Here is a 13,664-nt window from a genome sequence, read left to right as displayed (position 1 = left end):
CCCCTCACAGAGCAGCTGTATAAAAAAAGTGCCTCCGCTCCCTATTGGAGCGACTTCACTGGCCCAGCCTTTGGAACCCGTGGATCTCGCCCAGGGACGCAGATTAAAGCTTCTCCTTTCCTCCTTTCTGACTTGCTTGGCTCTCTGACTTTGCCTCCTGCGCCGTGAACCTTACATTTTCTACTGGTGGCACCTTCTAAATCGGCATCAAAAAGAGGATCCCATGTAGAACAAAGTTGAGTTGAGGGCACGGAGATTAAGTTTAGGGTGGCTGAGGCAGCTGGAAGTGGGCGGCAAAGTTAGAAAGAGGAGGAAGCTTTGTAGATGAAAAGCTCCATAAATCTGCACAGATATCCTTTTGAGACTTCGTTGAACACTAAGGTGTGTTTTATTGGATAAAGGCACCAGAAGGTAAGACCATGAATAACTAAGGAGATGTAATAATTCTTAAAGGAGGTGGAGATGTTTGAGAACCAGCCAGAAGGGAAAGTCTTCCTTAATCACAAGAGACATTCAGTTGAGAACCCAGAAAGGTTATACTAGCTAAACTATCACAAATGAAAAGTACTGTACACCTATGATAACAAAAGTTAAATACAAGTCTCAAAAATATCAAGCTGACCTGCAAGAAACATAACTTGCCTGTCAAAACAAGGTCTCCACTCTTTAAGGGAAGACGAGAAAATCTAAATACTCAACAACATAAAATTGACAATAGAAGTTCCTGCATCCAATAGAAAAATACGCAGGCCGCCACACAGGACAATGCGACCAGTAACCAGGAGAAAAATCAGTAGTAAATGACAGAGATGAGGGAATTAAATCAAGGTGATAAAACACCTACTATAACTATGTGTCATAATATAGTTTAAACCAGCGGTCACCAACCCGTGGTCCGTGAGGTCCAAAAGGTTGGCGACCGTTGGCTTAAGCAGATCTAGACTGCCTGGGCATCCTGCAGAACATCCTATCCATCCATCACATTGGTGACATCATGCTGATTGGGCAGGATGAACAAGAGGCATGCTGGAATCTTATGACACATGTGCTCCAGAGCGTGGGAGATAGACCTTACGAAAATTCAGGAACTTGGCACTTCGGTAAAGGATTTTAGGGGCCCAGGGATGTGCCAGGACATGGCCTCCAGAGTAAAAACAAACTGGTACATGTTGCATCTCTTATTACAGAGAAGAAGCAGTGTTTGGTAGACTTCTTTTGTCTTTTGTATGCAACCCATCCTACCTAGGAATTCTGCCCCAGCCCATAATAGACTAGTTCCCCCTTTTCTGCAGTTTTACTTTCTGCCGTTTCTGTTACCCACTGTCAACCATGGTCAGGAAATATTAAATGGAGAATTCCAGAAATAGACACTTCGTAAGTTTTAAATTGTGCGCCATTCTGAGTAGCTTGATGAAATCTTGCACCAGTTCCTCTCTCCCCCACACGGGTGGGCATCCCTTTGTCCAGCATACCCACCAGTTAGTCACTTAGTAGCCGTCTAGGTCCATGGTCGGCAAACTGCTGCTCACGAGCCACATGCGGCTCTTTGGCCCCTTGAGTGTGGCTCTTCCTAAGCCTTAGGAGCACCCTAATTAAGTTAATAACAATGTACCTACCTATATAGCTTAAGTTTAAAAAATTTGGCTCTCAAAAGAAATTTCAATCGTTGTACTGTTGATATTTGGCTCTGTTGACTAATGAGTTTGCCGACCACTGATATAAGAAAATAGAGAAGACTGTAAGTCTTCTGCAGTAGACCTACTAATTAATTTGGTTAAAATCATGAAAGTTTGGAGGGGATTAATGTATTCAACAAGAACATAATCTTATAAATATTTATGAGAATTCTACAATATAATATTTATTAACTATTTGAAATATACTAATAATTCTCCTTCATGATACTGCATATATTCCTAGAATTACTTATTTGATATTTACATTTAATTATATATTTTTTTAAAATGCAAGTGCCTGCTGAGTGTAAATATTTAAAATTCCAGCAATACTAATATATAAAATAACACCCAAGGTCCTCTATAAATGGGACACTAATATTATACTAATTGACCTTTTTTATAAAAACATGGGGATTTTTACCATGCTAGTATGTTAATTTTTAGTAGCTACGTAGAATTCCACAGTATTTAATTCATCTACCCTTTCTCTAAGTTGGATGCTCTGATGTTTTAAATGTTTTTCTCCTATAAGTCTCCCACCCCCTTATAAGGGGGGACTATTGTACAGAGTGTCAGCTTTGAGTGGTGCCTGGAGGTGAAAAGTGCTCAGTAGCAGGCAGGGCTGGCTACATAATCTGCAGGGCCCTTTGTGAAGATCTTTGTATGACATATTTATACTCAGCAGAAATCACTCACCATGGAAGTGGCACTAAACAACGAATTAGACAAAATAGTTTAGTCAGTTGTTAGCCAGCCTTTTGTCAGTGGCTACCTAAGTGCTGGGATAAAGGCATCTCACTTACTCTCAAAAAATGTCACTGAGTACAGGTGAGAGATCAGAATTTTGGTTCCCAGCTGGTATACATTGAGTAATCATAACTTAAAATTTTTTTTCATTTATTGATTTTAGAGAGAGAGAGAGAGGAAGGGAAAAAGAAACATTGATTTCTTTTTCCACTTATTTATGCACTCATTGGTTGCTCGTATGTTCCCTGACCAGAGTTCAAACCTGCAACCTTGGTGTATCAGGACGATGCTCTAACCAGTTCAGCCACCAGGCCAGGGTCAAGCAATCACAATATTTTATTATTTCAAAGGAAAGGCTGTTTTGTTATTTTGAAATCTAGTGTGATATTTAAATATTAATTAAGCATCAGTCAGATTAGGTCTCCAAAGTTCCTCTAAGCACTCAAATGTTATGACTTAAATATCATTCAACATTAATAGTTCTTACTTATTGACCATCTATTATGTATTACTATGCATTTCCTAAGGTCTGTCTAAAGCTTGATAGCTTTTACAAATACTAAAATCCTGTTTTTACTTCTTGTTCCAACTTTTTGAATGGAAAAAATAGGAGTCTTGTTCATGTATAGTTATTAAACTGAAAATAGGTTTCATTGTATTCCAAGCATGTAAAAAATTGTAATCAGCAGACTTAAAGAGCAAAAGTGAGCTTCCATGTGGAGAAGCTGAAACACAGCAATGACCTTTTGCATTTCTCATGTGACTCCGGAATGAGTAATCCCTGAAGGATTAAAGTAAAAGGTTAACTGCCAGATTTTACAAATCAGCCATTCCAAGAATAATCAAAGCTTTCATTATAGCAATTTAGTCTTTGTGTGTGTCTGCACATGCTGAAAAAAAATTATCAAATTATCAAAAATGTTGAATCTTGTTAAGGTAGTTTCAAATAATAGGTGTCAGAAGGTTATTGACAAGACCCTGATACAGGCTTGGAAATCATTTAAATGTTCACCCTCATTTAGTTTGTACACTAGATTTATATAGATTGCACTTGATAGACTATATTAAATTGTACTTGACTTTGAGATAGATGCTTCTTAGCTCCTTGTAAATATAATGCAATGTCGGACCTTATATTTGGTATAAAATAAGTAGTATAATTATTTAAATATTAAAACTAAAGTTTCAAACAAATTGAAACACTAATTATTGTCAGTAGCATAACTAACCATAGTAAATTTAATTTTAGCTATTTTCTTTAGTCATGATCAGTTCAAAATCATAATTGTTAGACCAATAGTTCTCTCTCTCTTTGTTTAAAAATATAATTTTATTGATTTCAGAGAAGAAGGGAGAAGAAGAGAGAGATAGAAACATCAATGATGAGAGAGAATCATTGACTGGCTGCATCCTGCATGCCCTCTACTGGGGATTGAGCTCACATCCCAGGCATGTGCCCTGACCAGGAATCAAACCATGACTTCCTGGTTCATAGGTTGATGCTCAACCATTGAGCAACACTGGCTGGGCCAATGGTTCTCTCTTAGATCCTTCCAGGCACCACGCAGTAGTAATGTAGTGTACAAAAATGGGCTTCTCTTTGCTACCTCCAGTATTCTATTTAATGGAACTCACTTTTCTTAAGGTTGGTAATTGGTTGGTCTTATCTCTAGTTTTCATTTAATTAATTCAGTTAATTAATTCAAAAAATATTTATTGAGTACCTATAATGTGATAGGGACTGTTCTAGGTGGTGGGCAAACATCAGTGAACAAAACAGACAAAAATTCCTGCCTTCAGGAGTATACTTTACTAGTGTGAAAGTCCATCTAGTTGTGGTAAGTCCTCCTAGACTTGAACCACCTGCTTGGTTGAGGTTCAGTTTCTGTTTGGGTGTCCTCTGTTGCTGGATTTTTATCTATGGCACTTAAAACACCTGTCTGGTGAAAAATTACTCTTGAAAAATGAGAAGTTCACTTTCTAAGGGAATAGCTTAGAAAGAGCCACCTGCTAGAACTCCAGCTGTATGTATATACCAAAATTACGAGCCCCTATCTTGCAAATTTCTGTTTTGCTGGACCATAATTATCCAGGACTATCTACAGTTAAACTGGCCAACTTGGGGCTCTTTTTAAATCTGGGGCCAATGGTTCTCTCTTAGATCCTTCCAGGCACCACGCAGTAGTAATGTAGTGTACAAAAATGGGCTTCTCTTTGCTACCTCCAGTATTCTATTTAATGGAACTCACTTTTCTTAAGGTTGGTAATTGGTTGGTCTTATCTCTAGTTTTCATTTAATTAATTCAGTTAATTAATTCAAAAAATATTTATTGAGTACCTATAATGTGATAGGGACTGTTCTAGGTGGTGGGCAAACATCAGTGAACAAAACAGACAAAAATTCCTGCCTTCAGGAGTATACTTTACTAGTGTGAAAGTCCATCTAGTTGTGGTAAGTCCTCCTAGACTTGAACCACCTGCTTGGTTGAGGTTCAGTTTCCGTTTGGGTGTCCTCTGTTGCTGGCTTTTTATCTATGGCACTTAAAACACCTGTCCAGTGAATAATTACTCTTGAAAAACGAGAAGTTCACTTTCTAAGGGAATAGCTTTTGAAGAGCCACCTGCTAGAACTCCAGCTATATGTATATACCAAAATTATGAGCCCCTATCTTGCAAATTTCTGTTTTGCTGGACCATAATTATCCAGGACTATCTACAGTTAAACTGGCCAACTTGGGGCTCTTTTTAAATCTGCACAGTCAATTAGAAAAAAACTACAAAACTAAGCAATGACCCAAACTCAGCCCCCAATGAAAGCACCTAAGCTACCAGCTGAAGCAATTGGAGATGTAAAAGGTAACATTATGGAAGCATAGCATTTAGCTGTTTGACAAAATAGAACGAAATGGTTGGAACAAGGCTGTAAATTTGACTCTCAAAGAAACTTATGGGTAGGTCCAAATGAACGACCACTCCTCCCTAATTGCATACAACATCACAGATTATAATATGTACATGACTTAACTCACTGGAATGCTGAGAAAATGATTTTGTGAGGAAAACAATACTTCTGGAAGCCATTTCCATAGATAGCTTTCTAGGCAGACCAAAAATACCAAATCTTCCCCAAGGGCAGCCTTAGAAAGCCCATTCATATCTCTAAGGGGGCATTTTCCCTTGCCTTTAGGACCCTTTGAGGCCTGGCAAATGCACTGTATTCAGTTGCCCCCTTTTCAAGGATACAAATACATGTTAGTAATGATTTATATGTTTTCTCTTTGCGTGGAAACATTCTCATGCTGCATAGCCACAGCCTCAGCAGTAAATGAATTACTCCTAGAAATTATCTTCCCCACTTAGGGAATCCCCTCAGAGCTCCACAGTGACCAGGGAACTCATTTCACAGGACAAATTATTCAATCTGTCTGTAAGATCTGGCCGACTTCACATATCTGTTGTGCTTATCATCCCAAGTTCTCTGATCTTGTAGAACAGACTAAAGAGTAATCAAAACTTTATTGGCAAAACTCATAGGGTCCTTTAATCTGCCTCGGTCTAAGGCTCTCCCCTTGGTATTGCTCAACCTAGGATCTGCTCCCTTTGGCAAGCATAGTTTGTCTCCTCTTGAAATTATTACTTGGAGACCTATGAGGTTAGATCAAGGAATGTATGAATCTGCACTGCTGAAGAAGACCTGTTGTTTATTGTAAAGAATGTATAAGGGCCCTTATGACTCACACTGCTAAAGCAATCTTTCCATGGCTTGCTCCCGGGAGGCAAAGATCTACAATCCACAATCTCCAACCTGGAAATTGTATCTATTGGAAATACCATCTCTATAAAGATGACTTTCAGCCCCGATGGAAAGGGCCATATGAGGTATTATTAACTAACCCATGTGCTGCTAAACTTAGAGGTATTGACTCACAGATTCATGTTTCTCATTTAAAAAATACCCACACCTGAGTGGTCATCTCAGCCTACTGAAGATCTTAAGCTGAAAATCTCTGAACAACCCAAGACGACCACTAGAATTTTCATTCTGGATGGGAGCAGATGGCACCTAATGCAAGGACTCTCCCAAGACCTCGGACCAGGCCAGTCAGTTGTACATGATTCCACACAGCAACCCTTGCACTTGTTCTTCCCTTTGAGCACCTTTGTTTCATTTACTGATCATATTGCTATCACAACTGTGTTTTTTTTCCTGAACAAAACTCTTTTTGTTTGGTAATCCTCACCTGAGGATATTTTTTCCATTGATTTTTAGAGAGTGAAAGAGAGGGAGGGAGTAGGGAAAGAAACATCAATGTAAGAGAGACACGTTAATTGGTTGTTACCCACACTCATTCCCACAGTGCTGCAGATGGAACCTGCAACCCAGGTACGTGTCCTTGACCAGGAATCCAAACTGAGACCTTTCAGTCCAAGGGTCGACGCTCTAACTATTGAGCTACACTGGCCAGGGTTTGCCGGAACAAAACTCTTAAGAAAGCATTCTTCCTTTTCCTAGCTTGTTAGTCTAATTTCAATATGAACACACTCAGATTCTTATGTCTGCTTACTACAATGACTACCCTATTTGCCCTTCAACACCCTTTTGCTCCCAATATCCAGTGATTACCCAATAGTACTAATTTAACTGACCGTTGGATATGCAGCTGAGCTAGCCATACTCATAATGAACCAGAATTAGTGGTTTGGCCCTTGAACCTTGAAAGCTTACAAAACGTAACTGGACATAACTCCAGACTTAAAGTCCTTCTTTATTCTCAAACCTCAAAAAATATTGATGGAACAAATGACCTTCCTGTGTCCAAATCCATTCATAAGCTCCCCCAACCCAGAAAGAAATACCCATAAATACAGTCTGGACTCTTACCAATAACTTGCCTATCTGTTTTGAAAATATAAACAGTTCAGTCATACTTTCAGGTTTGTCCCTTTAAAAAATGTATGACTACACTCTTGTATGATGCAAACGACCATGAGTTCACAACTCAATGGGCCTTAAGTGACTACAATATTACTTCTTATGTTACCTCTCTAATGTTGGGAAATTCAAGGAATAATGCCACTCAGTCCTGCAAATGTCCTGCTCCCATATATTACTAGGGGTCTAGATAAAAAAATCTGGTATTTGATGTAAAATGGATAAAAATCTATCTCTTAGGGAATTCCAGCCTGCAAACTTGAAACAAACTCTTTTAATCTTAACCCAAATATATAGAAACGTCAGGTGCTCTTTTAATCATTCTCACGATAAGTTGAATGTCTTCTGTGTTGACAACTATTGTGATTATCCAGCATATGAAGGCTACGAAGTCCCTCCTTCATAAGTAGGACTTCCCTCAAAGTCTGTGTTGAACGACCTAATTACACAATTTCACGTGAAGGTACTGGCTGTTTCTTCTTGTGTGGGATGCAAATATATCACCTTGTCAACCCCATGGTGAGGCAGATACGGTATTGTGATATCAGCACCTGATACTGTCACCAGGAAGATTCTCCCTTCCTCTGCCATTATCCACAATCTATAAACTTTGACCAAAACAGACCAAATGGAATTGGTGTTTTGGGCATGGTCTTTTCGGTCCTCTTTCCACCTGATACCCCATAATAAATGAAGCTTTGGGTAGGCCTTCACTAGAGCTTCCTTTCAGGTATGGAGTATCTGAATTAGAAGACTATCAGAAATCTTACTATTTTTGTAGCACAAATATTGAATGCTACTACAACTTGAAGGACAACAAGTAATAATTGACAGTCCGGCTGGAAGTGTACTTCACAACTGTAGGGCTCTAGATGTGATAGGTGTCCAGCAAGGCGATACTTATGCCCTTTAGGAAGAATGTTTTCTATGTTAACAAATTAGATAAAGTGGTACAATAGTTTGAGGTTCTAAAACAAAATGTTAAGGTCCTTGAACAGACAGGACAGTACCCTATAAGTTAGGATTGGACAGACTTATTTAGCTGGCTGCCTAGAGGAATAGGGTTTCATTCTACATTACAGGACTTAATCATATTGGTTTTTGTGATTATGCTGTTCACTGCCTTAATTAGGTGTCTGACCAGGTGCATCAAACAACTAACAGCCACTACCACAATAATGGTAGCCTAATGCCTAGAGGTGTTAAAATGAATAAATTCGACTGAGACCACCTCTACAAAGGAGCTTTTTTTTTTTTTTGAAAAATAAATTATTTTGAATATTGGAATGTGGAGTTTTTTTAATTTTTTTATTTTTTTTATTGCTTAAAGTATTACAAAGGGTATCAAAGGAGCTTTTGATTATAGGAATGTGACTTAGCCCTACTTCTGACAAACCTCCTTATTGCTCAGAGGTGGCCATAAACTCTCTTACTGGACACTCAGGAGACTACTCTCTCTTCTACTTGGAAAATGACATATCAGGAATGAGCATTCCTGGAGACGAGGGATCAATGTTGTTCTTCCAATGACATACCAATGATACTTCCCAATGGTTGATCAGCAATGCTTTCTCAGGAAAGATCTCAATCCAAAGAGGTAAACATGAAAGAAAAACAGCAAAATGGAGTTGATGTTGTCAAGAGAGCACTGTAAAATAGAGCTGGGCGGTCTCTGGGAAGCTGAGCTAACTCACTTCCTTCCATGTGCAACTGAACTTTTGAACTGGGCTAAACCAAAGGGCTACATCCTGATACGGTTTCTGGAACTGGTTCTGCATCACGAAACTCTCTATTAAATAATAAAATTTCCCCCTAGAAATGGTCATAAGCAATCAATCATGGATAGCATGTGTAAATTGCCTTGCCAGCCCCAGTCACAGCTCCTTCAAAGCAATTTATGTAATCCTTTTGAAAGCCTCCCCTTTTCAGTCTTTATAAACTCTACCTCATTCTTTCCCCCTCAGAACACATTGGGTTCCTACTTAAATCTGTGACTTCTAGATTTGCAATTCCTAAGGCCTCCAAATAAATCTTTTGTTTGCCTTCCAGTTCTTGGCAAAATTGATTGACACTGGCAGAAAAAGATAACAAAATAAATCAGTAGGTGATATGGTATGTTGGGAAGTGGTAAGTATAATGGGGAAAAAAAGAGAACAAAGAGGAGGAAGAAGGGAATACTGAGAGGGAGGATAGGGAGCTGTGATTTCACACAGAGTGGTTAGGAAAATCCAGTGAGAAGACATTTAAGCAGAGATCTAACTCAAGTGAGAGAAGAGTCATATGGCTATTTGAAGGGAATTCATTCCAACAAGTGCAAAGACCTTGACTTTGCTTCCTATTAGTTTTTTTTTTTATAGCAAAGGTGGAGATTTGTTGAAGAACAAGTACAGACTCCTACGTGGGGAGAGAGAAAGAGTCCCACAGAACTGACTCCCATGTGGGGAGGGGGAAGAGTCCCCTCCTTATTAGTTCTTATTTTGCCCATTTTCTCTCCTCAGGTAATTTGGTAATGATGGGGAATGGGAAATAACTTTGAAGTTCTGATTAATTGAAAAATGTTGACCTGCTGTTTTTTTCCTGGCCTTTGTCACCATCCCCTTTAGCTCACGATGAGTTTCTTTACCCATAGGTCCTGAGAGAGAAACCCTGGATGAGAACAGTGTTGAAGACTAGCATTATCACATCTCTAACTGGGTTGAGATAGAGAGAAAGGGCTGGGAAATCAACTAAGAAAAGAAATCCCATTTCAGTGTTTCCCCTTTATAAAAGTCCTGCTTCTTACAAAGTTTGGCATATGAAGGAAGGCTCTCAGGACTCTATTCAGTGCCAGAGACAATAGAAAAAAAGAAAAAAAACCTCAAAAAAACAAAACAAAATCTCTCTATATAAAAGGCTAATATGTTGTGTCCGACCCTCCAGGTAATGACATCACATAGCAATGCTTGGCTTCTTCTCTCTAGCAACGACTAGCCTCCTTGCAGTTTCTTTAGCTCAGGAACACTACTTGCTTTATAGCCAGGTGGAAACACTTTACACTGTAATCAATTGTCTGTGAAGTGTTTTCCCCGTGCCTCATCTCATTTGATCCTCACAGAAGTCATGGAGTAGGTAGATAGGAGACTCAGTAGAATCCTATTTTCTCTTCATTAGCCAGAAAAACAAAGATTTAGAAAGCTTAGAAACTTGACCCGACTGAAAAGAAGAAATGGTGGGCCTTGACAATGACTTCAGGTTTTCTCACTGCATAGAACAGCGGTTGTCAACCTGTGGGTCGCGACCCTTTGAGGGTCGAACGACCCTTTCACAGGGGTCGCCTAAGACCATCGGAAAACACATATATAATTACATATTGTTTTTGTGATTAATCACTATGCTTTAATTATGTTCAATTTGTAACAATGAAAATACATCCTGCATATCAGATATTTACATTATGATTCATAACAGTAGCAAAATTACAGTTATGAAGTAGCAACGAAAATAATTTTATGGTTGAGGGTCACCACAACATGAGGAACTGTCTTAAAGGGTCGCGGCATTAGGAAGGTTGAGAACCACTGGCATAGAATATAGTCAAACACTGCTGCAGTTAAATATTTTACCCTTTGTTCTCCCTGCATGATCTACAATAATAATCTGCTTTGTATTGATATTTACTACTGTGTTGCTGACAATTACCTGAGAGAGAAGTTGGGGTGTTTCACTAGGCTGGGAAAAGTTTAGCTAAATCAGAAAGCAGGTGTAATTAAGCAAGTTTATTCTATATCTATAGAAGGCTAAGTTGACTCCCTCATGCTCAATACATAAAAACTCTCACTGGCGCCAATTGCACACATGTGTTTCCTTCTGTCATTGTCGATCGTGAATTTGGTTGACACTTCTATTATAGAGAAAAGGCAATAGTGATATTAAAATATTTCTTCTAATTAATTTCCTTTCAATGTGCATGAATTCGTGTACCAGGCCACTAGTTATAAATAAATAATCCCATTCTATTTCATACATTTTAAAATTAAATAGATAACATAGTAGTTGATACAATTTAACATAAAATAATATTTCTAGTATAATTTTTAAAAATATATTTTAAAAGATTTCAGAGAGAAAGGGAGATAGAGAGAGGTAGAAACATCAATGATGAGAGAGAACCATTGATTGGCTGCCTCCTGCATGCCCTGCACTGGGGATTGAGCCTGCAACTTAGGCATATGCCCTGTGACCTTGATCCCTCATAGGTGGTTTATAGGTGGATGCTCAACCACTGAGCCATGACAGCCAGGTTCTAGTATAATTTTAAATTATGGATACCTAAGAGAAAAGTTATAAAATTTCTACTTTCCTTCTATTAACTCCAATTTCAAAAAGGGTCCTATTGTTCTCACTCTATGTTTACATGTATTGTGGTGGTAGTGCCAAGGGACCTGTAGGGCAAAGCTCTTTTATGAAAGTGCCTTGAAAAGTAAAAAGTGTGTTGATCAAACATCAAGCATCACCACTGTTCACTAGGTGCACTGTTGCTTCTTTTAGAAATATGGCAACAATTTAATAGCATTAGGAGATGGACATATATTCATTCATAAAGAAATATGTGTTCATCCATAATGAAAGCCAGACTTTGGCTTTAAGAAAAGTTCACTTTATTCTTTGTGAATGGGCAGTTATTTAGATGCTCCATGCCTCAGTTCCCTCATCTGAAAAGGATAAAATAGTACTTACCTTTGTAGCTATGAATAATGTTTATTTTGATGATGATTATTTCACAATATATACAAATATTGAATTACTGGAGACTCCGTGCACAAAATTTGTGCACTGGTAGGGTCCTTAGAGGCTGCTGGCCGGGTACTCCTTCCCTTCCCCCAGCCAGCCCTGCCCCCTGGTCGAACTCCCAGACAAACTCCTGGTGGAGGGGACAATTTGCATACTACGCTTTTATTCTACAGAAGGAGGAGGATTGTTATACACTTGAAACTAATGTTATGTGGTCAGTTGTACTCAAACAAATAGTACTTACCTGCTTTATAGTATTAAAGTGAGATAGTGCCAGGGACTCCATTTAAAACAAAACAAAACAGTGCCTGGCACAAATAAAGCACTCAAAGAAGCTGACAATTATTAAACTAGAGGCCTAGTGCACGGATTCGTGCACTGGTGGGGTTCCTCAGCCTGGCCTGCGGGGATCGGGCTGAAACTGGCTCTCCAACATCCCCCAAGGGGGCCCAGATTGCAAGAGGGCACAGGCCAGGTTGAGGGACTCTACTGGTGCATCCGTGCACCAGGCCTCTAGTATGCATATAAGATCATTGGTTAATCCAGTGATGGTGAACCTATGACACGTGTGTCAGAGGTGACAGGCGAACTCATTTTTTTGGTTGATTTTTCTTTGTTAAATGGCATTTAAATATATAAAATATATATCAAAAATATAAATCTTTGTTTTACTATGGTTGCAAATATCAAAAATTTTCTATATGTGACACGGCACCAGAGTTAAGTTAGGGTTTTTCAAAATGCTGACATGCCGAGCTCAAAAGGTTCGCCATCACTGGGTTAATCTCTTCCCGTCCGCCCCCTTCCCTCTGAGATTCATCATTGTGTTCCATGTTTCCATGCCTGTGGTTTCCCCTCCTGCATTGAGAGTCTGCCCCCAGGTGGTCAGTGCGCGTCATAGCTACTGGATGGTCGGCCAGTCAGCCAGTCGGCCAGTCGCTTAGGCTTTTATATATATAGATTTGTGAAAATATCTGCAGTGGAAGGGTACCTCAGCATTCTATTGAGGCCTACCATAAACATACATCTCTCAGGATATCATGTAAACGTTTGTTTACTGTCAAAATCAGCGACATCAATTTATTATTAGTGTGGTTATCTCCTGGGCATTAAATCCTCATTCTGTTAGGTCTGGTGCCAGGGAATTAGTTGCCCTTAACCCAGTACTTTATCGCTGGAGGAAAAAGTTCACAGCGCTATTAAATCTGAAGTATATGTCAGCGCTTCAGGAAGGTTATCAGAATCTAGCTAAGAACACGTTGAAAGGCACCCAAGTCTGGCGGGAAGGTGAGAAGGGCTGGGCACTGTGCACCGAGGATGTGGAGAAGGGAGCTCGCCGCCTCTGCCTACTGGTTGGCGTTGAGAACGCTGCCGGCATTATTTCCAACTGGCGGCTGAATAGGATGTAGGAGTTGCTCCCCGTTGGAGTTAAGTCACGTGCTTGAAGGTGAAGGTGGCAGCGCCAGAGCGCCCTGCCCCCTCGGGCTGGAGTCGGGCCTCACCTGCTGCAGGTGTGCCCAGGTAGCCCAACGGCG

General features: G+C 39.5%; 1 protein-coding gene across 1 annotated transcript in view; it reads left to right on the top strand.

The window, feature by feature from the left end:
* Window positions 1-5,215: 5,215 nt before the first annotated feature.
* Window positions 5,216-13,664, top strand: part of TBC1D30 (TBC1 domain family, member 30) — a 91,958-nt gene continuing 83,509 nt past the window's right edge. The window contains exon 1 of the mRNA XM_005872695.1: window positions 5,216-5,282. Coding sequence (XP_005872757.1) covers window positions 5,216-5,282 — 67 coding nt within the window. The remainder of the gene's footprint in view (window positions 5,283-13,664) is intronic.

The sequence above is a fragment of the Myotis brandtii genome, unplaced genomic scaffold (assembly GCF_000412655.1).
Source record: "Myotis brandtii unplaced genomic scaffold, ASM41265v1 scaffold389, whole genome shotgun sequence".
Lineage (NCBI taxonomy): Eukaryota > Metazoa > Chordata > Mammalia > Chiroptera > Vespertilionidae > Myotis > Myotis brandtii.
The sequence above is the reverse complement of the archived record's forward strand: the minus strand, read 5'-3'. Positions and strand labels throughout refer to the sequence as shown.